Source organism: Phallusia mammillata, chromosome 2 (assembly GCF_965637545.1).
Source record: "Phallusia mammillata chromosome 2, kaPhaMamm4.hap1.1, whole genome shotgun sequence".
Taxonomy (NCBI): domain Eukaryota; kingdom Metazoa; phylum Chordata; class Ascidiacea; order Phlebobranchia; family Ascidiidae; genus Phallusia; species Phallusia mammillata.
In genome coordinates, this window is record NC_137253.1 from 6,421,167 (window position 1) to 6,444,609 (window position 23,443).

The 23,443-nt window shown below is 38.0% G+C and overlaps 3 protein-coding genes and 1 pseudogene across 3 annotated transcripts; all 4 read left to right on the forward strand.

Moving 5' to 3' along the window:
* Positions 1-43: 43 nt before the first annotated feature.
* Positions 44-4,560, forward strand: LOC145214440 (uncharacterized). Its single transcript, XM_080082966.1, has one exon. The coding sequence runs from the start codon at positions 2,388-2,390 to the stop codon at positions 3,735-3,737; it is 1,350 nt and encodes a 449-aa protein (XP_079939092.1). The 5' UTR covers positions 44-2,387; the 3' UTR covers positions 3,738-4,560.
* A 2,547-nt stretch (positions 4,561-7,107) lies between these two features.
* Positions 7,108-10,731, forward strand: LOC145214446 (uncharacterized). Its single transcript, XM_080082974.1, has one exon. The coding sequence runs from the start codon at positions 8,918-8,920 to the stop codon at positions 9,782-9,784; it is 867 nt and encodes a 288-aa protein (XP_079939100.1). The 5' UTR covers positions 7,108-8,917; the 3' UTR covers positions 9,785-10,731.
* Positions 10,732-11,664: 933 nt separating this feature from the next.
* Positions 11,665-13,755, forward strand: LOC145212871 (uncharacterized; annotated as a pseudogene).
* A 154-nt stretch (positions 13,756-13,909) lies between these two features.
* LOC145214388 (CUB and sushi domain-containing protein 3-like) lies at positions 13,910-22,775 on the forward strand. The gene is made up of 13 exons (XM_080082898.1): positions 13,910-14,526; positions 15,135-15,216; positions 15,285-15,401; positions 15,809-15,997; positions 16,576-16,761; positions 17,345-17,524; positions 18,232-18,345; positions 18,631-18,807; positions 20,352-20,528; positions 20,611-20,823; positions 21,464-21,640; positions 22,111-22,326; positions 22,385-22,775. Exons 2-13 carry the CDS (start codon positions 15,153-15,155, stop codon positions 22,561-22,563), a joined length of 1,989 nt encoding a protein of 662 aa, XP_079939024.1. The 5' UTR covers positions 13,910-14,526; positions 15,135-15,152; the 3' UTR covers positions 22,564-22,775.
* The last annotated feature ends 668 nt before the right edge of the window (positions 22,776-23,443 follow it).

Genomic DNA, 23,443 nt, shown 5'->3' on the forward strand with positions numbered 1-23,443 from the left:
CCTCTAGAACTACAAATCTGTCTTTAAAAAGTAAGTGAACGACTTGTAGGCACTTTGTGTAACCAACCTTTTAATATTACCTTGATAAATCCGTAAGTTACTTATTGCAAGGTAACGGTGCCACACAATGTCCAAAACAGATTTTAATAATTTAATCATAAACATTACTGCCAAGGTAGTGGTGTATATAGAATACATCGTGTAGACGTTTCGACAACGTTTCTCGTTCCCTGTTATCGTCTGTGACGTCACTTCACACATCTGGCTTTTCCTTCCAGCTGTGCTTATTACAAAAATGTAAGTACTTCCTGTAACCAACTTTTTAATTTTACCTGAATGATCCATTTAGGTGTTTATAATTAAACAATTTGAACTAAAATTTAAGTGTTTGTATTTAAACCATTTGAGCATTTTGTTAAAAAAAACATTTCTTCCAAACAGTGTTGAACTGGCCTTGTAGCCACCGTATTGTAGGCTATACCATCGAGCAAAATAGCAAGGTTGCAATCAGATGCGCGACAAAAAAGAACTGTTTTGGCGAATGATCAGTTTTTATGTATTTTCACTGCTAAAGTTGGTAATTTGTTTTCAAATTAAGTATGTAAGTTAACAACAAAGCAATGTCACATCCAAGTGGGATAGAATTTTACGTGGACAAAATCTGTAAACATAGCCAATTTAGATATTTTAGACCCACTTCAATCATCAATACAAAACTAGACTGATTTATATGGTTCCCCTTCCCTGAAGGTGTGTAGGCTATTCTAAAGAATTTTGTAACGTTTAGCCGGATTTACCCCTTAAACCCCAATATTTTTTTAGCTTTACCAGTCCTTAATGTCACAAATATAACGCCTATTGTGCTGAAATTTAAACAGTTGTTAATGGTTGGTTCCTTGTTTGCTATTTAAAATTTTAGCCCAATCGCTTTGGTGGTTAACATTACAGCCCTTAGTATGTGTATAAGCGCCTGTGCCCCTGCCAGACAATCAAATCCCATGGGAGCGATTGGTTGGTTAACGGTCGGTAGGAAGTGATCGCTGCTTCATGCATGACCACGGGTGTCACAAGGCTATGTTCTCTCCGGAATAAAGCTGTAACGTTTTTAGATATTTGTATCACAATGACGGACGTTACATGTATTGTGTGACAGACGTTTTATATATTTTTGTCTACGAGGGCACAGCCAGTCATGCGCGTCGCGAGGAAAAGAGAACAGATGATTGACGGGTTAACGAGCCAGATTTTCACTAATTTTGGGCAATTGATTTCAAAATTCAATATGGTTTTCTTCAATCAGATCAATTTTTTTAATTACTTACAAAATCATGATCAAGCATACTCATCAACGTCACAAAATGTTTATTATTTTCCAGGATCAAAATGCTTGTGGTCGTCAAAAAACCATCCAACAGCTTTGGTCAGTTTTCAATCAAATCAGACTATTACAAAAAAGACTATTTAGGAACATTGCAAATAAATTAGGTGGCATCAAATACCAGTCCCAACAATGTTTGGAAAAACGTTGCGTGCCTTTTTTCGATCGTATCGCACGTTTCTCACTGTATATGTCCATATTGAAAGATTGCCTGCCCTAGTTAGGAAGAAACGATCATTTCCTTTTTCCTGAGTGAAAACAAGTAATATAGCAGTTAACTGGAACAGGGCTTAGCAGCTATAACAGTTTGCATTTCATGTGGGCATTGTTTTTTGCATCGCAAAGTCGTTGTTGACCTATCAATGAAATAGTAAGTGGTTTGTAGTAGTGATTTTTGTCTAAATTAGACGAAACGTTTATTACTATTTCTGAAAACAATTTCTAAAACTTAACCGTCGCGGATAACGTTGAGCAATTAAGCTACTTTATGGCAGTTTACATCAATCGAATCTTTAGTATGAAGCGCAAGAATTCGAATACAGATGTATCGTTAACCACACAAAGTTATAATAAACACAGGTTTCAGCAAAATGTTACAGTTAATCTTACCGTCACACTTGGTTGCAATTTGTATCAGGCAGTTTTTGCTCAGAGCAATGGCATACAAACAAATTACTTAGTACGTTTGAGTATAGCAGGGGTGCAGTGAATCACTCTTCTAGTTTTATTTATTTAATTTTGTACCGTTTGGTACGAAAATACGCGACACATTATTTGACATCCTTCCAAAATCATAGATGTTGTATGCAACGTTACTCATAATGTAACAACTAGGTTTTAAAAGAGTTGATGTGTTTAATATGTTTTAAGTTTGTTGTTTGCGTCTAGTAATTCGTATTATATGGACCAACTATCACGCCGATGATATGTAACATTGGTGTGGAATTTGTATTTAAAGGTTTAGTACAAATTTTATAACTTACAAACGACTGCGTTTGTGCTGAAAAAAATGTCGTTTAAGTGTCACGTGTGCGAGAAACAGATTACAAGGAATGCAAACCTGAAACTGCACTTTCGAGTTCACACTAGGGAGCGACCTTACCACTGTAAAGTGTGTGAAAAACGATTTGCTGAGGCTGGTACACTGAAAAAACACATGTCTATTGATAGCGATGATAGACCCTTTGAATGTCACATTTGTGAAAAGAAATTCCGCGGAAAAAACGCCCTAAATGCGCATGTTTTAGTTCATTCTGATGTAAAACCATTTAAATGTGAAATATGTGAGAAAAGATTTCGAACACGTGCCCAACTTAAATCTCACATACTCATTCACACTGATGAAAAACTTCATCATTGCACAGTTTGTGAAAAGAGATTTCGAACTAGTGCAGAGCTGAAGTGGTATTGTTTTGGTAATCAGCCAAAGTGTGAGGAATGTGGTAAAGCACTTGATAATGTAAGTGCACTGCGAGACCACCTGAAGCGACACAATCAAGAGAAGAAGACCTTTCGATGTAACGTGTGTGAAAAAAGTTTTTCTTCTTCTTGGATATTAAAACAGCATAAATTGCTTCATGCTGGGATTGTTCCGAAGTGTGAGATTTGCGACAAAACATTTACTACTGCTCGAGGCTTGCACATTCACATGTCAACCCACAGCGAAGTGAAACCGTTTCATTGTGAAGTTTGTGGAAAGGATTTTGCTACAAAACAGAAGTTAAACATTCATTGTTACAGCCACAAGAATCAAAAGATACACAAGTGTACAATTTGTGAAAAACAATTTAATCGGCTGCGCAGCCTTACACTGCATACGGTAGCTCACAGTGATGTCAAACCGCAGCAATGTATGGAATGTGAGAAACAATTTCGAAGAGATATAGATTTACGCAAGCATACATTAGTCCATACTGGAGAAAAAAAATACAAATGTGACTTTTGTGACAAGCGATTTAGACTACGCATTTATGCCAAAGAACATATGAAGGTTCACACTGGAGAAAAACCTCATCACTGCGAAGTTTGTGAAAAGCGTTTTTCCTACTCCGGTGATTTAGCAAAACATTCAGTTGTCCACTTCAATGAGATGCGATACAAGTGTGAAATTTGTAAGAAACGATTTAAACATTTGAGATCAATGCGCCGACACAAGTTGATCCACAGTGGGAAAAAAAGTCATGCTTGTATTGCTTGTGACAAAAAATTTCGTACCATGTGGGAGCTGCAAAATCATAGTAGGACCCATACTGGAGAAAAACCTTACAACTGTAAGTTTTGTGACAAAAGATTTAGTCAACTAAGCAACGCAAATTCCCATATAAAAAGATGCCATACCAAAGTAGCACCATCGGTGTAGAAATCATGAGAATGGATGAAACAAACAAAATTTATCTACAATCTACTCTCATTGTGTTTTCATGTATTTTAATCGGCGTAGTGGACTGGAATTAAATTAAACTCTAACCGTCATTTTTGGTAATAAATGTGTGTGCAATCCAACATGGTAACCTAGAGCGTTTTGAAATAAATTGTCAAACACTCTACTAATCTTAAGCTGCAGACAGTGCACACTGTTTCGACCTATAAGGTCTCATCAGTGCAGCTGGTGACGAGAGATCGGCCGCATTGGCTAGTGTAGCCATCCAACGGCACTCCAGATTGTTGGGAGCAACAGGGTACAACCCCATGCATCACCTAGTCTGTGCGATGCCACAACTGGGCATACAGCACAGATGAAACTGGCTCACAATGGCCTTCTTAGCTCTACTAATCTTAGTTCTACGTTTTTAGCTGTAGCGACTTACCGATTTTGGAAACAGGTTGTACAATGATTTTATGTTGGTTTTTGATCAACCGCACAAAAATCCATACACAATGTGTTAAAGAAATATAACATTGATTTACTTGATCCTGTATGAACAGCTTTTCTTTTTACCATTGAGCGACCACCTTTCCTTTTCTGGTCGCATCGCTTGGTTTTGTAGTATTAAGCTGTATCAAATAGAACTTATTAAACAGTAACTTACATTGTAGCAAGTTTGACAGATCACATGTTTTACTGCCTCAATCACCTGCATGTTGTCTGTAAGCTAGCTCTATGGATTCCACAAACTATTTCCAAACATGTTTTGGTCCGCGTGACTTTCAGGTCTAACAAAACTAATTTATTCCATATTTAACACCATAAACACCTATGCAATCAAATTCAAGTTAAAATGAACAATTTTAAAACAGGTTAGATTTCCTAAAAAAATAACCTTCGGTGATCAATCCTAGATTAGGGTTGCCATATTTTATGATACACAATCTCTGACAAAATTTATCTCGGTTTCATTAACCCAGTTTTTCACAAACTTTTTCGTTATTTTTTCTAAACGGCCTATTTGCTAATATTTCGAGGGCTCGCGGTCCGATAAGCCTGAATGTGTACTTTAGAAAAACGAAAGTTGATTGCAGGATTTTAGCTAGTTATGACATTACAATTGTGTGCGAACAATTGCACTTTTAAGTTGCTATGGAATAAAGCCTATTGTTTAGCAATGGAGACGGTCGATTCTCACTTTTACTTTGATTTAAACTTATTCAGTTGCACAAACTGACGCCAAACAAGAATATAAAATTACTTCCACTTTTTCGTGGTCCCCGCAAAATGCGCTAAAGGACCGCGGACCCCGGTTGAGAACCGCTGCGTTACCCTTTTTTGCGATCCAAACACTTATATTCCGGAAAAAATTTAGAACATTCGGAAGTCACATGGACGGCGACACGAGAAAACGTTAGATACGATACTCTGATCCTTGTCAATTAACTTTCTGGGTAGGCTTTTGTTTGGTTAAATTTATTAGGCTAAGGGCCGCTAAGCTCACTACTCTTACTATCCTTGAAACAATAAGCACATATATCAGGGGTCGCCAACCTTTACCACTCTATTTCAATCAGAACAAAAAAAAAACGATGGGAGCCACAAAGACCTTTTTAAATTTGAAATAAAATGCCACTGAAAAAACTTGCATATTAGGAATACAGTTATCAGATGCCTAGGACAGTGGTTTCCAAACCATTTCTTTTTTATAACTAACGTTTTGTAATTTTCCCAAATTGGACTCGCGGTCCAAGACAGATTTAATGGTAATGCCAATCAAACACTTTAGCAAAACGAAATTTTAAGCTGCTAAAATAATTTTCACTTTTACCACTACAGCTTTCAGGATTAATTTCACCAATAATATTTACCACTTGGTTACGCATATCAAAGATCTAAAAGCGTTTGTGACATCACAGACAAAACTAAGTTATGAAAATATGCGCAAACAACTGCTTTTATTGTTACTTGTAATGAAATAAAAAAGCCTTGTTCAAAATAGTTGGCCTAGAGCAGGGGTACCCAACCTTTTTTGGCTCAAGATCGACTTTTGAGGTAGTCCAACTCTCGAGATCTACCATTCCAATACAAATTTGCAAAGACATCGCGAGTACCAGAACAAAGTAACAATAACTACTGCAACTATTACTTTTGTAATGTAACAAAACGCCTACTTTTGAACTTATTAACATATCCTTATGATTAATTCACACAATAAAGTGATCTATGTGCAGCAACGCAACTATTTTAAATAACTTCTGCCACCCTCGCGATCGACTTGATGTCAGTCCGAGATCGACCAGTCGATCGCGGTCGATCACGAGCACCCCTGGCCTAGAATGTTAATTGAGTGATGTAATGTGCGGTATCAAAATCTTTAAAAGCATTTTGACATATAAGGGCGCATGTGGCCCGCGGCTTCAAGGCAGTTCGAAAATTGTCGCGTTTGTGAAACGTCGCTACATACAGACAGTATTTGAATTTCGGCAAATGCTAAATACATGTCAGTAAATTTTTGCAACCAGGGAAGCGGACAAACGGGTCCAAAAACAAATCTAGTAAAATTGTAATGGCATTAAATCGCACTCGCAATGCCACTGCGCTGTTCAATCGTTTGAGAAGTAAGCACGCCAACAACTTTCAAGTTAAGACAACGCTCTGATTGGTTGACAGTAAAAGGAGCCCATAATCCAATAGTGAGCGAACAATAGGCACCAGGGTTTCAGCACAACGGGAGGCTATTCTATGGTAGTGAAGCGACGGATTTTGTCTTCAAACCTTGTAGCGGGAGTGAAGAAGTAGCTGTCTCGTTAGTCGGGTGATAGATCGCATTATCCGCAGTTTGCAGTGGGATTTGTTGAGAAATGAAAGATAGTATTTGTGCACATGTAATGTTCGTATTTGGATAGTATATTTAATAATGTTTTAATATATTTGTAGACATGTCGCATATACAGGATATAAGGTATAGAAACTATAGGAATACTCTATACTCGTGCTAATGTAAGGTTAATAGTGAAAAAGGTTGTTGCTTATCTGAAACAAGTCTCACTTAGTAAAGAGTTCTTACACGAACTTACACATTTCAAAGAAATAAAGTCCGCGAGGGAACCTTGGCCGTGTAATTCCTAATTGAAAAATACTTTGCCGACGTATAAATACTTGTAATTATTTCCTTTTTAAGTTAGCCGACGTTGTTCTAAACTCCAAAAGTATCACGGCTCAATCCCGTCACTATCTTAAAACCTTTTTCTTGGATGGTTTTGTATCGCACAGTAACTGTTCTTTTGTTTTGGTGCGATATGACTTTGTACCGGCCTTGAACACCACGTTAGTTCCTCACTATAAAGGATCATGTTAGATGCAAGAAACCAACAGACCAGTTAGCGCAAAATAGAAGCAGCATAGTGTGTGTACGATTGTTTGAAGATTGTCTTGCGCTAAGGTTATTTGTGTGTCTTATTTTGTTTAGGCGATATATTATCGCTAACTCTTGCTTTAATATGCTTTTACGGGTTTAGTTTGTCAAAGTTATTTTCGTGTAGTCAGTTTGGGCTAATGTCTCTCCTTAACATCAACGTTGAGTAACAACTTTAGTAGTTACTCCGCGTAATAACCTAAATCGCAGCAAGTCGTACAGGTGTACATGTACTGCGGATCACATCGGCAGTTGTTTTGTGCTGTTTTTACCAACCAACACTTAATGTATAACGCAATATTTTTTATGCTGTTATTCCATTTGACAAAGTTACTAAGGCAATAAGTATGTATGTCAAGTTACAGTTACACGGGACATACAAAAATTGAGAAAAGAAATACAAAATGGTCGTAAGTATTGCGCTTTCCTACGCTATTGATTACCATAGCTACCTTAGAGGTTACAGCTAGTAATGCAAATGTGCACCGAAGTTTCGGTTTCGGACCGAACTTTTTTGAAAATTCTATTGCATGGAATTAAGGCCTTAAATTTCATTTTTAGCCATACGAAACATCACAAATTAATTATTTGTTGTATCTATAAAATACGTGCCACGTTTCCTGCAAAATATTAGATGTTTAGTAAAGCTTGCGCATTGTGAAAGTGATTTTAGTTTGTCAAAATTTAGTTCACTTGCATCAACAACAGTTGTAAACGCCCTTAATATAGGGGATTTTCGATTCGGCCTGATTCGGCCGAACTTCATGGCCGAATCTTCGGTTTTGGCCCGAACCTTTTTAGGCGGGTTCGATATATCACTAGTTACAACAATTTAAAATCATGGATAACATTCTTACAGAAATTATTTGTGTTCACTCAGGAAAAACATTTTCATTTAGACAAGGTCAATCCGTCAATTTGGTACGAATAGTAAGTAAGAAACAACTTAATAGACCGTTGAATAAATTCATATCTAACAAGGGACGCCTATAATTGAAACGCTGGTTTATAATACAAATCATACAAATCCATTCGTCAATCGTTTGAATCGTACTGATGGTTCGTTCCAAATTGACGGTTTGTCCTGACCTAATTAAGGACGACAAAGTTAGAGCCGTTTTCCTCAGTGAACACAAACATTTCGAGACCGGATCAAAGCATGGACTAGCAATACATTTAATAGTTCATGTTGCACTAAACGGTAGCATTTTTAGTTACACAATACCACATGTTTTGAAATAAGTTTGGTAATGTCGAGTAAATTCACATAATTGCACTTTAATTTACGAAGGTTGAGCGTCCTTTAAGAGTGTTAATTACACAAGATAGTACACATTGGCTAGTTACTTTTGATTAATGTCGTAATAAGTAGAATGCAGGAAAAGGAAATCTTATCAACATTATTCAGTCAGGCAAAAAAGAAACTGATCAGGTTATGATCATATGTGAGGCAAGTAAGTTTTAGGTCAGAGGAACAGAGGACTTTTAAATTTCTGGAAACAAAGTTTATTCCAGGAATGAATTGAGAAGGAAATCAAAAAATATTTTTTTTTGCAAGAGATCTGCTCAAAATTTTTCACCAGCACTAAAGAAATAAATTTAAAAAAATTAACATATCTTTTTACAGCCTTTATTTGTAGGATAAATGCATCAGCTTTGGGATTTTTAATATGTTTTGTTTGCAAATAAATTTTGTATTTAAACCTTTTTAGACTTTCAGCTGCTACGTAGCAAGTGAAAAGTTTGGTTTAAAATAATGTTGTTTAACTGCGACGTGTGCGATAAACAATTTGCGAGCAATGCAAACCTGAAGCGACACAATCGAGTTCACACCGGCGAACGATCTTACCACTGTAAAGTATGTGAAAAGCGATTTGCTGAGGCTGGTACACTGAAAAAGCATTTGCTTACTCATAGCAATGAACGACCTTATGAATGTAACGTTTGGGCAAAAAAATTCAGCACAAAGACTACCCTGAAAAGACACATTTCCGTTCATACTGATGCGAAACTATTCAAATGTGATATTTGCGAAAAGAGTTTCCGAAGACCTGCTCATCTTGAAGCTCACATTCTTATCCACAAAGATGAAAAACCTTACCTTTGTACCATTTGTGACAAACAGTATCGAACATGTTATCAATTAAAATCACATGGTTTGGTTCACAGTGGTAATCTGATAAAATGCAAAGAATGTGGTAAGACATTTTCTTCTGCAAATGCTCTACAACACCACCAAAAACGTCACAATGAAGAAAAAAAAACTTTTCAGTGTGATGTGTGTGAAAAAAGTTTTTCTTCGTCTCGTATATTAAAAGAGCATACATTACTTCATACTGGGATTGTTCCGAAGTGTGAGATTTGCGAAAAAACTTTCACTACAACTAAAAGTTTGCAAAATCATATGTCAGCCCACAGCGACATAAAACCTTTTCGTTGTGAAATTTGTGGAAAGAATTATGCTACAAGACAGAAGTTAAACAATCATTGCTATCTTCACAGGAACGAAAAGAAACACAAATGTACAATTTGTGAGAAAGAGTTTGCACAGGCCGACCACCTTAAACAGCACATGTTGATTCACAGTGATGTCAAACCGCATCAATGTATGGAATGCGAATAGACATTCCGTACCCATGTAGAGCTGCGCAGGCATAATTTAATTCATACTGGAGAGAAAAATTACAAATGTAACTTTTGTGACAAGCGATTCAGGCTGCGCAGTTTCCTCACCCTTCATATGAAAGTTCACACTGGAGAAAAACCTTACCAATGCAAAGTTTGTGAAAAGCGTTTTCCCTGTTCCAGTGATTTAACAAAACATTCAGTTATGCATTCCAATGAGATGCGATACAAGTGTGAAATTTGTGACAAACGATTCAAACATTCAGCATCAATTCGCCAGCATATGTTGATACACAGTGGAGAGAAAAGTCATGTTTGTTCAGTTTGTGACAAAACATTTCGTACCATGTGGGAGCTGCAAAATCATAACAGGACCCATACCGGAGAAAAACCTTACAACTGTAAGTTTTGTGACAAAAGATTTAGTCAATTAAGCAACTCAAATACGCATACAAAAAGATGCCGTACGAAAGCAGCAGCATCGGTTTAAATATTATGAGAATGGATAAAACAAACAAAATGTATCTGCCATCTACGGTCTACTCTCACTTTGTTTTCATGTATTCAATTCGGCGTTGTGGACTGGAACGAAAGACGCTAGCAGTCATTTTTGTTAATATATGTGGGTGCAATTCAACTTAGTTACATTCTTTTAATCTGATTTGTACTTTTTTTGCTGTAGCGGCTTACCGATTTTGGAAACAATTTGTGCATTGATTTTATTTGTTTTTTGTTTAACCGCACAAAAGTCAATACACAATATATCAAAGAATTATAGCAGTGAGTTACTTTATCCTGTATATACAACTTTTATTTTTTACCATTAGGCGACCATCTTTCCTTTCCTATTCGCATCGCTTGGTTTGGTAGTGTTAAGCTGTATCAAATATATGTTTTTTGTCGTCGACTCATCTGGTACAAATAAATAATCGCCACACCTTGTAATGTTTTAGGATTCAAGCACGGTTTATTTGATCAGGTTTGTCTTCCAACGTTGTTTACACAAACAATATAGAACCTAAAAACAAACATTTACTTGAAATTGTCATCCGTAGAACTTATTTACAAATCCTGGTAAATTTATTCTGGGAATCTTTCCCTGTTCTATTGCCATTGTCGCAACGATTTCCACCTTTCATTTTATAAATCACAAGTTCGGGAAATCTTTATTTCCAGGCAGAAATCAGTGTTGACAGTGTTGTAAAAACAAATTAATTTCGCTAAAAAGCATCTTCAGCATCTTATTCAAATAGAAATCTTCTATTCAACACTTAAATATACGTGAACTGTCTTCTGATGCAAGCAAACACATCTCCATTAAAAATATCATTTCTGCAGTGAAAAAATGTCCAAAAAAACCTTGGGTTATCGGAACCCGCTTGCCCAAGAAAATGTCCGAATTAGGCGAAGATGCGGATCTACCGAATCCTGTTTAAAAGAAAATGTCGTGGATTGGCAATATCTGAACCTCCAACAGCCTCCATGCATACCGACGATAACTGTGAAAAAAAAAGACTCTAAATTATAGAGGACTGTCTCAATTGCCAACAGAATCAGTCAGTAAATTGGAAAGTAGGAATATATATTTCGCCTAATAATGGCATCATCAGTTCCTGAAAAACGCAATAGATCAACACCAAAATATCAAGAATGTAAAACAAACACAATGTTCTAAGCAACTCAACAACGCGAGTGTCGCCAAACACAAAAGCGTTAAAAACATTGCAAACCCAGCAACGCCTGGAAACCCTTAAGGTAACACCTGTGAAAACCTGACAAGACCTACACCGTGGACAAATGTAAGGAGAAAAAGGGGGGAAGGAAAGAGAAACCAAGGCGCTCGCAACTAAAAGCCGATAGAACGATAAAAAAGATAAAATGAAGATATTGCCACCCAAACTACGAGATAGCCTAAGATCACTCCGAGCAGCAGTTCGGCAGCGAAAGATTGTTGTCTGTGTGTCGGACAAAGACGGTAAGATCGTTATTGTGGATTTTACTGATTATGACCGGCTAATTAAAAGGGAGTAACAACAATTCAAACAACTTGACCAAAGCACTGCAAGCCTCAACAGCATGGTGAAACACACCAAGACCACATGACGCTTTTGTGGTTTCCCTCCACAACCATGAAATTATATCAGAAACTTTGCTTTTCCACACAATTGGTTGCAAGGAATACTCTGGCTGTTTGCGTAAAGTACCGGGGCCGTCTGCAAAATACTTTAGCAACACCCAGCCTGCCTACATGTACCCTCTGTTTAAAACACACAAACTAACACCCGAGCAGTTACGCACGTGCAGTATCGATAAGATACCTATTCGTCTGGTACAATCCGCAGGGAACACTTTTTGTTCACGTTACACAGCATTGCTTTAACACATCCTGAAGCCCATAAGCCAAAGATACTGCTCGTGCAAAGTAAACGAGTTCTGCCAAGACAGCCAACATTATTTAAAAGAATTGATCAAATGGCAAAAAATTTACAATCTGGTTCGAAAAACTCATCAGAATTGTATGTTGTTGCAGCCGACGTGGTTGCATTGTACCCAAGCGTCGGCAAAGATCTTATCCAGCGTTCAATTACCGATGCATTACAGCGACAATCCGATTTTGACGACAACGGTCGCAAGTGCCTGGTTGATTTTATAATGTACACTCTCGATGCTGTTGTTGTCCAATATGGCAGTGCACTTTACCGTCAACAAAAGGGCATCATTACAGGTGACAACCACTCAGTCTCTATTGCCAATATCGCAATGCATTTTGTCATTAAGTCCATCGCGGCTACCTTGAAGCGGGTTGAGGTGTTCAAACGTTATATCGACGACATCATTTGGGTCTCATCCGGGATCAAAACCACATCCCACATACGTTCAAAGTTACAGTCCGCCTTTGCTAGGGAAGGCCTCAATCTTACCTTCCGCGTTCTCGACCCGAGAGATGACAATGGAAGAGTCGAGTTTTTAGATGTAGACCACGTGCATTCTTCATCGTCACCCTGTGGGTTTGTAACACAGGATCACGTGAAGGCAACTGCGACAGACAGATGTTTTCTACATGGCACTTCACACCACCCCAGGCATATCTACCGCGCTGTTATTTTGGGAGAAGCCTCTCGCCTAAGAAGGCTTAACGAAAAGGATGACGATTTCAAAGCGAGTTTGCTGCGGCTCGCGGTTAAATGCAAGAAATCCGCGTTTCCAGATTCCATCATCAACATTTGCATAGAGACTGCAAAGAGCTGGAAAGACAGGTTCAAACCTGCATCGAAAACCCGCAGCATGGAAGTAGTCCCCTGGGCAACGTCGTTTCTTAGGCTCCTTCGCTTGACCAAAAAAGAACAAACACTAAAGCCTAAGGCAAGAGTTGTCTACAAGAAGCCACCTACGTTGGGCAACCATTTACTTAATTACAGGCGCCTGGCCCATTATAGCCAGGAGGTCATTGCTAAATCGGCTCCCTGCGGAAGATGTGCTTTATGCGGACACCACGGCGCACATACATCTATGGTGTCTACTGAACACAAACTTTGCATAGACGATAGAACAATTGCTCTGAGGCAGTCCCTGGAGTGCAGCAATTTTGGTATTTATGTGGCCACTTGCAGGATTTGTAACAACAGATACGTGGGCCAAACTAAAAACAAATTTTCTACACGTTGGTCTGGCCATAGAACAGTGTGGAACACTTTGATAACGCCTCGCTGGGCCATCACTTCGCCATCCAACACCACGATATATTTATGAAGCGACCCGATATCGCGGAATGTTTTACGGTCACCTTTGTGGAGCAACCCAATGTTGATCGTTTGGATCACTGCGAAGCCAAATGGCTGAAACTTACTGGCGCAACACTTAATATTCAAAATATGTTGCTGCCCAAGATTCGTTAATTTTCGTGATCGTGTTTCATACTTGTGTGTGTCTGTGGTCAGTAAATGCACGGCCTTTGGGTTTTCCGGTACGTTTTACGGCAGTTTAATTTTTTAATTTTTATCTTCATTTTATCTTTATCGGCTTTTAGTTGCGAGCGCCTTGGTTTCTCTTTCCTACCCCCCTTTTTCTCCTTACATTTGTCCACGGTGTAGGTCTTGTCAGGTTTTCACAGGTGTTGCTGGGTTTGCAAGGTTTTTAACGCTTTTGTGTTTGGCGACACTCGCGTTGTTGAGTTGCTTAGAACATTGTGTTTGTTTTACATTCTTGATATTTTGGTGTTGATCTATTGCGTTTTTCAGGAACTGATGATGCCATTATTAGGCGAAATATATATTCCTACCTTCCAATTTACTGACTGATTCTGTTGGCAATTGAGACAGTCCTCTCAAATTTCGAGCCTGTTTAAAAGAGGTTTACTGTAATTTAGTGTGCAATAGGTACCACGGAGATTATGGTTTGTATAAGTGGCTTACAATGAAGAAATGCGAATTGGGGACACTGGTGCTTTAAATGATCAGTTAGACTCGAGAGGAAACTGTTGACGCATTAGCTAATTGCTTCATTATTCAAAGGACCGTTACTGCGAAACAACCGATACGAAACAATATCACCCCCCGAAGGAACCGGAAAATATGTCAATTAATACATTGTAAATAGTGTTACGACAGAATTCCGCAATGCGGGGGATTTCGACCAATCAACGATCAACATTTGTATAACATATTACGCAGCGAGTGGTGTTATAAACCGGGCACTAAAGGACACTGAAGTCTATTGGTTCCTTCTAAGGAACTAAAAAGGGTAATGCAGAATATAGTTACATGCCAAATCGTCTGTTGGTCGTTTAAATCAGTAGTTCTCAAACATTAGATCAAGCAAGGTCTTGAGCGTTTGTCGGGCTGAGTTGTTGCATTAGCGATGTTTTAATAGTATTGGGAGTAGTTGTTGGAAAAACAGAAAAAATAAAAAATATGTTATCGAATAGGTGGGGTCGTTACACTAAAACATGCAAAAATTCAGAATCTAGAAACATTTGTTTTGGATCAAGTTGGAAAGCTGTCAAAACGCAAACAAAATTGCTCCTTGCAGCGAGACAAGGCCATCTATCGTTACAAAGTAGAGCAGTTGAAACGAAACCAAGCTAAATGTGATTTTCAAAATGTGTTCTGCATTTTGTTGAAGAATTGGAAGTTATGTAGAACAATTAAGTAACTAGGAGAAGCTGCAGCGCGTCTACCAACTGCCCTCAACTTAGTCGCGCTTTTTGACGTCTAAACGTTGCGCAGCTGTTTCCGGCCTGGTAAATATTTCAGCACAATTGTGTTGCTACGATTTTGTCAGGCGAAATAAACTCAACTCAGCCACAGTTGGCAAAAGCATTATCGCTAACAAACATTTCTGTGTTTCAGGGTCTGAAAATAGTTATCATGAAAAATATTCTTCATCTCGTTGTCGTTTTGACGCTGTTCTGTTTCAATGGCTGTTTAGGCCGTAAGTATTTTGTTCAACTTATTATTGTCATCTCTATGTAACTTAAACTTGATTAATTTACTTTGCAGAATGTACGGATACTTTGCCCAGTGCGGCTTGTGTGCTGTACCAGGGCTTCGGGTTTTGCACAGATGGGAACGTTGCTGGTTTGTGCTACAAAACCTGTAACCCGGTGAAATGTGACGGTAGGGGATGGTTTGCATTCTTAACGAGTTTCTATTTAACTTAGAACATAGATGATAGAAAGGAATGTTAAGCAAAATATGGACGACATACTTTGAAAAAATGCATCATACAGTTCGTCAAATGTTTAACAAATAGACTTTAATAAAACCACGAAAACTTTTTAGGACACGTAAAAGGCAAGTATGAATCAATTAAACAACACTTTAAACGACAACTTCGTTAAAAAATTGTTTTAAACATTTTGTATTTTTTGCGCGCACTGTTGCTACAAGGCGGAACCAATTGCAGCCCCTCTGGAATGTTTTATTTTTTACGTTTATATATTCTTGAAACTGCCAACGATTAGTAGATGCTACTATCTAAGTATGAATCGTCGAAATAATAGTTTTTTGAGTGCAATTTGTAGAAACGCCATGTGTTGGCATGCCAACCATTCCCTCGGATGGATCAAACAGCCCAACCGGAACGACTCACTCGGCCGGAACCACTGTGACGTACAAATGTGACGAGGGTTACACTTTGGTGGGTCCAGAGAGCAACAAGTGTCTCCTCGACGATTCTTGGACGGAAAATACAGCACCGGTCTGCAAGCAGAGTAAGTCGGTTGTCTCTTTACATAAACCTATTTTCAGCATGAGGTGTAAACTACCAACGAGCTGGAATACAATACATATCAACGTTTTAATATTTGTTGTTTATAATCTGAAGTGCAAGTAAAAAATATGTTCATAGAATTCAAGCTCTCTGGCAGTTTTATTTTCAGTCGGGCAACAATTTTCAGTTCCTTTATTACTCATAACTGTGTAGTGTTTGTTGTTACGATTTGGTGGCTAGTAATTCTGTAGGAAAACTGTCAAAGCTAAGAGCATTTGTTTATTTAGATTTCTTAACTTTTTTGCTATGGCGCTATAGATCAAATCAAGGCATCCAGCTTGGATTAATTTACTACATATGTATACCGGTGCTACAGAACTAGAAAGGTAATCCAAAATGCCTTTGGAGTTGATTTTCGGGGCATTGTAAAAACAAGGACACGGTATACTCTATGTTTACCGTTCTTAAATAGACAAGCAGTAGCGTGTAGGGTCGTATATCGTTTTCGCTTGGTTAAACATACATTACTAATTTACTTAATTTCTGAGTACTGTAAACGAAATCCTTGTTTCGTTGCAGATTGTCCAGACCCTCCTACCAGTTCAGAATTGATCTTGTCTCCCCCTGGCCCATACCTGCTTGGTGCCTTGGTGATATATAGCTGTGTAAATCAGGCTGCCGTTCCGGAAGTGACCTCCAACCAGTGTCAATTTCCTGCAGCATCTTTGGAGTGGGTAATAAAGACCGCTCCCAAATGTAGTGATGGTAAGTTTAGTCATTGGGTATGGACAGGACCATGAAAATACACTTTTTTGTACAAAGCGTTCATTCAGACCAGTGACCACGGCGCACATAAATATAAATTATTCCCTGGGCCGGTTTTGAATGTGTTGTATCGAATCAGCCGGTCACCAAGCATTTTCATATGTCTGGTGAGATCTTTGTGACCGCCTCATTCGGTGACCCGGCTTTTGTGTTTGGTTTTTATTGTTGTTATTTTTGAACTTTAACATTTATGACCTTTGCGGGCCCTGGTGCATAACACTTACAGCGTTTTCTCTGGCTAACATTTTTTCGTACTGAATACTTCCTAAATCGATTAGATGCAACAATTTCCAGTTTACCACCAAATACAATTAACGTCATGTGAACCACTCAAAACGTCCTCTAGTGATCCATGAACCAAGTGCCTAATTTTTCAGCGCACTCTTGGCATTTCCCTACATTACGTAAATGTTAGTTTTGTTTTAACATACTAAATATAATTACAGTATTACTATTACCCAGAAAGAGGAAACTGACTTTTTAAAAAGGCAGGTATTTCTATTTAAATATGTGTCTTAAACAGCTGATAAATGTGGACCACCACCCATGATTGCAAAGGACGGCATCAACCCGGAAAACAGAGACTATGCCGACGGAAGTGAGGTAAGATATCAATGCAAGCCACGACGTGGGATGCTCGGGTCAACTTCCAATACATGTGAGGCTGGAACTTGGGCCAATGCAGCACCGAGTTGTATACAAGGTATGCAAATAATTATCAATTTCAATACAAAACAGGATAATTATTCCATTTCGACAATATTTTATCATTAAACAATACTAGTGGCCTTAATAATCGGATATCGAAAACAAGTAGTTTATAAATGACCTGTTACTGTCAGGCATATTGTATAAACGATTATTGGTCTTCCAGCTTCTGTTACAAAATCGTCTTTTACATCAAAATAATAGTATATCATTAATGAAAAATTTCTTATGAAGCGACACATAACTTACAAAAACACACATAAATGTGCATTTTTATATGGGAAGCTAGGCTGTTTAGGTACTGAAGGAAATGAGAAAAGGGCAACAAATGACACATATTTATTGCTCTTATGCCTTTCTTGGATTGGATTTTGATAAAAAAGCAAAAAGTACTCAAAGAATTCACCGTAACAATAAGTGTGATGTCATAACAGACTACAAGAATCGGCCTCTGTAACAGGGTGGTGACCGACAGATCTGTCTTTACTTGTCAAATATACAAATTATACTCAAAAAGAGTGGCAGACGATCAGCGTCAGTGTAAAGTTTTATTTGCAAAAGAAATATTAATTTCTTTACTGACGCTGATCGTCTGCCACTCTTTTTGAGTATAATTTGTACATTCTCCGTAACCAAGTTGAAAATAATGTTTGCCTGTAATTACAAAGAATATACTTCGAATCAAAACTGGTTTGCTTACAGGGTGCGAGGACTTTCAAGATTGTTCACAGATTGTGGATTTTAAATACTGCACCAACGCAATTTTTACATCAATCAATGAAGAATATTGCCGAAAATCTTGCGATCTTTGCACCAGTAAGTCTATGTTTTTTGACTGATGTGAATTCTTACGTTTATTTTAGACTTTGTCATTTAAAATTTATTTAAAAATGTTGCAAATCACATTTCATTTAAAAAATCGGCAACTATGATCTATTTTAACTGTGCCCAAGCGTATTTAACAAGATTAGCACCCATAATTTATGGTGAGGCATTTCGTAATTTTTCTACAAACAATTTAGTTCATGATTTTTGTGTTTTTCGTGTTTGTGTTTTTAACATGATCTTGGTCAAAGTTTGCACGTTTTGTTCTCCACGCAGAATGCGGTGACCCACCTGCTGGTAATGGTGTGACTGTTTCTCCCGCTGGTCCATACGTCCAAACACAACAAATCAACTACATCTGTGAAAGCGGTGCTCTTGTCGGCTCCACGGGCAACCTGTGTTTAGAAGATGGTACTTGGTTTTTTACACAAGAACCGACCTGCATTCCAACTGGTATGTTAATTACAATTTAACATTGGCGGTAAAGCTTCCAACACAAGAATTTAAATTTTGCAGCAAAACAATAGGTGGGGCCAAACGCTTAACATAAGCAAAATCGTGTGAAAACGCCCAATAATTACCAAATGGTCCAGCGCTCACGACCCATATCCAGTAGTGGGATTCTCCCGGTCCGCACCGGTTCTATAGAACCGACCTACAAAATTTTATGAGATTCACGAACCAGTTGGCAAATATTACTTTTTGTAACAGAATCGGCTGAAAAATGTTGCTTTTGTAATAGAACCGACTGACCAAAAATTTGAATCCCACCACTGCCTATATCCATATAACAGACACAAGTACGCCATTAATTATCGTCGCCGAAATATGTGATAAAATTATGACGGCTGAGACTATTGGGGTTAGGGTGGGATTTTATGATAAAAATGACACTAAATTTTACTTGAAACTTAGTTACCGACATTTAATTGATTTCCTAACCCTAGACTAGCTAGCCGCCCTATACAAACTGTCATGAGTTCACACGTTGCTAGCTACACCCAAATTACCATTCTAATCTCTAAGTCAGGGGTCGGCAACGCGTGGCAAGGTTGGCACGCGGAGTGGTTTTTCTTGGCACGCAAAAAGATTTGCGTGTTTATATTGAAGTAAGAAGTTAAGCTCCACTGCTTGTTTAGTTTTTATCATGTCATTATCTTAAAATTCAGACTTATTCACAAAACAATCTGTTCTCCCTTTATTATTGATATATGCTGGCACGAACCACTATTACTTGAAAAACGTTGGCACGCGAAGTCATTCACACATGGAGACAACAGGTAAATTGGCACGCGTCGCCCAATAGGTTGCCGACCCCTGCTCTAAATCATACAAAGCACTGGTTGAATTCTGTCCGACATTTGTAATGTATAAAGTTTTAGTAAAAATCACCACCTGCAACACACAACACTAAAAACCTGTTTTCTGGTGTAATACATCATATATTAAAATGTTGAATTATTCCATAATGCAAAATTTTGCTACTACTGCCATGATGATCGTTAGACTGTACAACAATGTAAAATTTAATGTTTATATTTCTTGTATAACGCAACTCATTATGTAGATCTGTTGTGTATTAACGTTTTTGTGAAACTACTGACATAGGCCTAATTGAAGTTTTACGATTTTAAGAGGTTAGACAACTGTAATGTAAACCGCAACGCGATAAAATAAATGGAAACTACTCAGCAAAATGCTCAGCAAAAGCGAAGCTGTCATTCCTTTTGTTTTTTTAGCATTATGCTTAAGTGGCATTTTAAATTCTACAAGCCTTTGTGGTTCCTGCACTATACACTGGACGTGGCACATCTTAACCAAACCGTTAATTAACATTTGCCGAAATTTTTAACAAAAATGTTAATGTTTATATATTGCCGAAATGTTTGAGCAAGAAAGCATGTCATTTTAGCCAAACTATTTATCATTAAACTTATGAACAGATCCGTGTAGCCTATAGTGTTCCAAAGTAAATTGTATTTATGCATGTTTTCCAGATTGTAACAACCTTCCAACTAACCCGGACCTAATCAACACACCCAGCGGACGCGGACATAATAACGGGGATATGGTGGCCTACAGCTGTCCGGAGCGCTACCTGCAGCTTCCCCCATATACCAACGCTTGCAGTAATGGAGCTTGGACAGAAGCCGAAGCCGGCCAGTGTATTAAATGTAATTAAATGGTTCGAATATCACACATTGAAAACGTTTGACGTGTATAAACTCATCTATTTGTTTTTAACTTTTCAAACAGTCTGCAATGATCCCGAATTCGACGGAACGTTGCTGAGAGGAACGGGTGTTGACATTCCTGCTGAACTGCAACCCTACGAACATCTAATTACAAATACTGTTGTCGGAATAACGTATCATGTCGAATGTACTGCGGGTCGTCTTGTTGGTGCTTCGAGCATCACGTGTTTACCGAGTGGGTCTCTTTCCGCGGAGCCTCCGGTTTGTGTTCCGGGTAAGTACGTCCGTTCCCGTGAATTTATTTGTCCACAATGTAGTTGTTCTAGAAGATTCTTGTGCTGGTGTCATCTTACCCACTTGCAATAACATTTGGTACCATTAAAAAAACAATGTTTTTGAAAAATTCATTGCCTTTATTTCTAAGAAATGTCCTTGTTTTTGACTGATTTGTAACGATTACAAGTCAAATACTGGCTACAAGTAGAAGTAAACCTAGATCTAAGCTGTCGTGAGATGTACGAAATATTTTCTACGAACAAGGAGTTGATGGAACAGATTACTTCTGGCCATAATTCGGCATGCGACATGTCATGTCTCGTATAAAAATAAATGATTTTTTGGTCCATCGAGCCTGACTATAATAAATAAACCTTATCGATGCAACATGTCATGTCTCGTATAAATGATTTTTCGGGTCCATCGCGCCAGAGTTATCACTTAGCGACACAATTAGATTTTGCATCAACGGGCCAGATAGGCTGCCTAACTGAACTTAACCTACTTTGTTAATTATTACAGGTGGTCGACCCGTTTGGTGCTAATCTGTATTACTTTAAACTAAAGCATGGCATAGTACTTTGCGTGATTACGCCTGTGTGCGTAGTGCACTCGATTGGTTTGTATTTTTACTTTAGACTGCTCTGATCTGCCAACGGACCCCAATGGCTCTAACACCCCTGATGGCACATCACATAACAACGGTGTTGTGGTAAAATACAACTGCAATGAAGGATATTCTATAGCTCCTCCCTTCAGTAACGCTTGTGTGGATGGAAATTGGAACGAAACGGAGGCTGGAAAATGCCTAAAAAGTAAGTAGCAGTTGTTTCTGACATCTTTTAAAGCAAATAAAACAGGATGTTATGGTATAGCCTTGTGTCTTACGCCTCAATGCATGATATGTTTCGCCTAAAGCTACATTGAAAATGTGGTTATAGTTGATTAAATTTTAATTTTAATGTGCAGAGATTATTAACAACGATGATACAATATTATTACGACTAGACTTCCTATAAATGATTAGACTTATGTTTGCTTCTTGCCTTCATGTATTGTCTGTGCCCAAGTCTCACATTTACGCTCTAGTTTTTTATTGTGGTTTTACTTTAAGAAATTTAAATGGGCTCAGACAATACTTAGACAATTGTAAATCATGGTTACGATTAAGCATCGTTAAAATGATTTAAAATATTTGTATGTCTTTAAAATTAACCATGCTAAAGACACCTTCAAACGACTAAAATAGTATTGCAAAAAATAAACATTAATTATTTTTGTGAAGCTTGTGATTCCCTCGGTGTGGAAGTGGTCGATCCATTGCTCAACTTTTTTAATACCATACCAGAAGATATCTTGAAGTATGCGCCATTTCTCGCTTACCGGGTTGCTGGAATGGGGATAAACTTTAGCTGCAGCAAAGGTACTCTGGTGGGCGCGCCGTCCACGCTTTGTCTATCAGATGGGAGCTGGACCGAACACGTGCCTGAATGTCTAGCAGGTAAGCCCGCTTTATCAGGTTGGACTTTCATATCTCTCGAAACAGCAAATTTCTTTAGATTGTGGACCTCCTCAACTGGGCAATGACCTCGAATTGGTGACAACACCAGCTGCATTCACCGAAGGTGTCATGGTACAATACCAATGCAAAAATGGTGCAGACATTGGAAACGTAATTTCTACTTGCCAAGCAGATGCATCATGGAGTTTGACGGTTCTCCCAAGCTGTGGACCTTAAAACCAACCGTCCACCACTTGAGGCACTATAAAAGATACAATTTGGCCATATTCTTTGAGAAAAACCTATTATTTTTTCCAAAAATCCCCAAATCTAACCAAAGTATCATAAAAGTGTCACGTGGGTTTTGTTTTTTTGATGTTTCGTCCTACAGTGACCCCTGATCTCTTCATTTAAGTCGCATTTACCCGGAATAAATAAATGTAAATTTACGTGACGCAACTCTTTGGAGATGAAGTCGTTACTGAACTTGTTGTGGTTTACATGACGTCATTTCTGATCTTACGTCATCCGAATGTGAGTTAAGCTGTTTTGTGAAATGATATCAGATATCGTTTGCTTTCAAAACTCACTGATGCACGAATAAGTTTATCGTGGAAAAGTTCAACATGCTGCCTCGCAACAATCAGGAATGTTTTCACACAAATAAAGACAAGACTCAATTTAAAAATAGTCAAGCATAGTTAATAATGGTAATGTAGGTAACATGCATTGGACTTTAATCAAATGATTCTGCGTTTGCCATTTGCACACGTAAACAATTAGATTTTTAAAATGATAGATTTTTTTTGATTAGTAAATGCTCTATGGCATGCAGAGGTCGGCAACCTTTTCTGCAGTGCGGACCGTTTATGAAAGTGAAATTTTATCAGCCCAAAGATTAACCTACAATGGCTTTAAAATACAAAATAGGGATCAATCCGTGTGTGATAATTAGTTTTAAAGCAGGTAGAGGGTAGCTACTTATTGCGACAAACTAAATTTGTTTGAGTACTACACTACAATAGATCTGGGTTGTCCACTGAACAGCTACAAAAAGCTAGTCCAGTTTTATATTTTTGGATTGAAGTTGGCATAAAACATGTAACTTGCTTTGCGG

Coding starts and splice junctions, on each gene's coding strand:
- LOC145214440 (XM_080082966.1), top strand. CDS start 2,388: ATGTCGTTTAAGTGTCACGTGTGCGAGAAACAGATTACAAGGAATGCA.
- LOC145214446 (XM_080082974.1), top strand. CDS start 8,918: ATGTTGTTTAACTGCGACGTGTGCGATAAACAATTTGCGAGCAATGCA.
- LOC145214388 (XM_080082898.1), top strand. CDS start 15,153: ATGAAAAATATTCTTCATCTCGTTGTCGTTTTGACGCTGTTCTGTTTC. Junction 20,529..20,610: donor AGCCGGCCAGTGTATTAAAT/GTAATTAAATGG, acceptor CTTTTCAAACAG/TCTGCAATGATCCCGAATTC. Junction 22,327..22,384: donor CGTGCCTGAATGTCTAGCAG/GTAAGCCCGCTT, acceptor AAATTTCTTTAG/ATTGTGGACCTCCTCAACTG.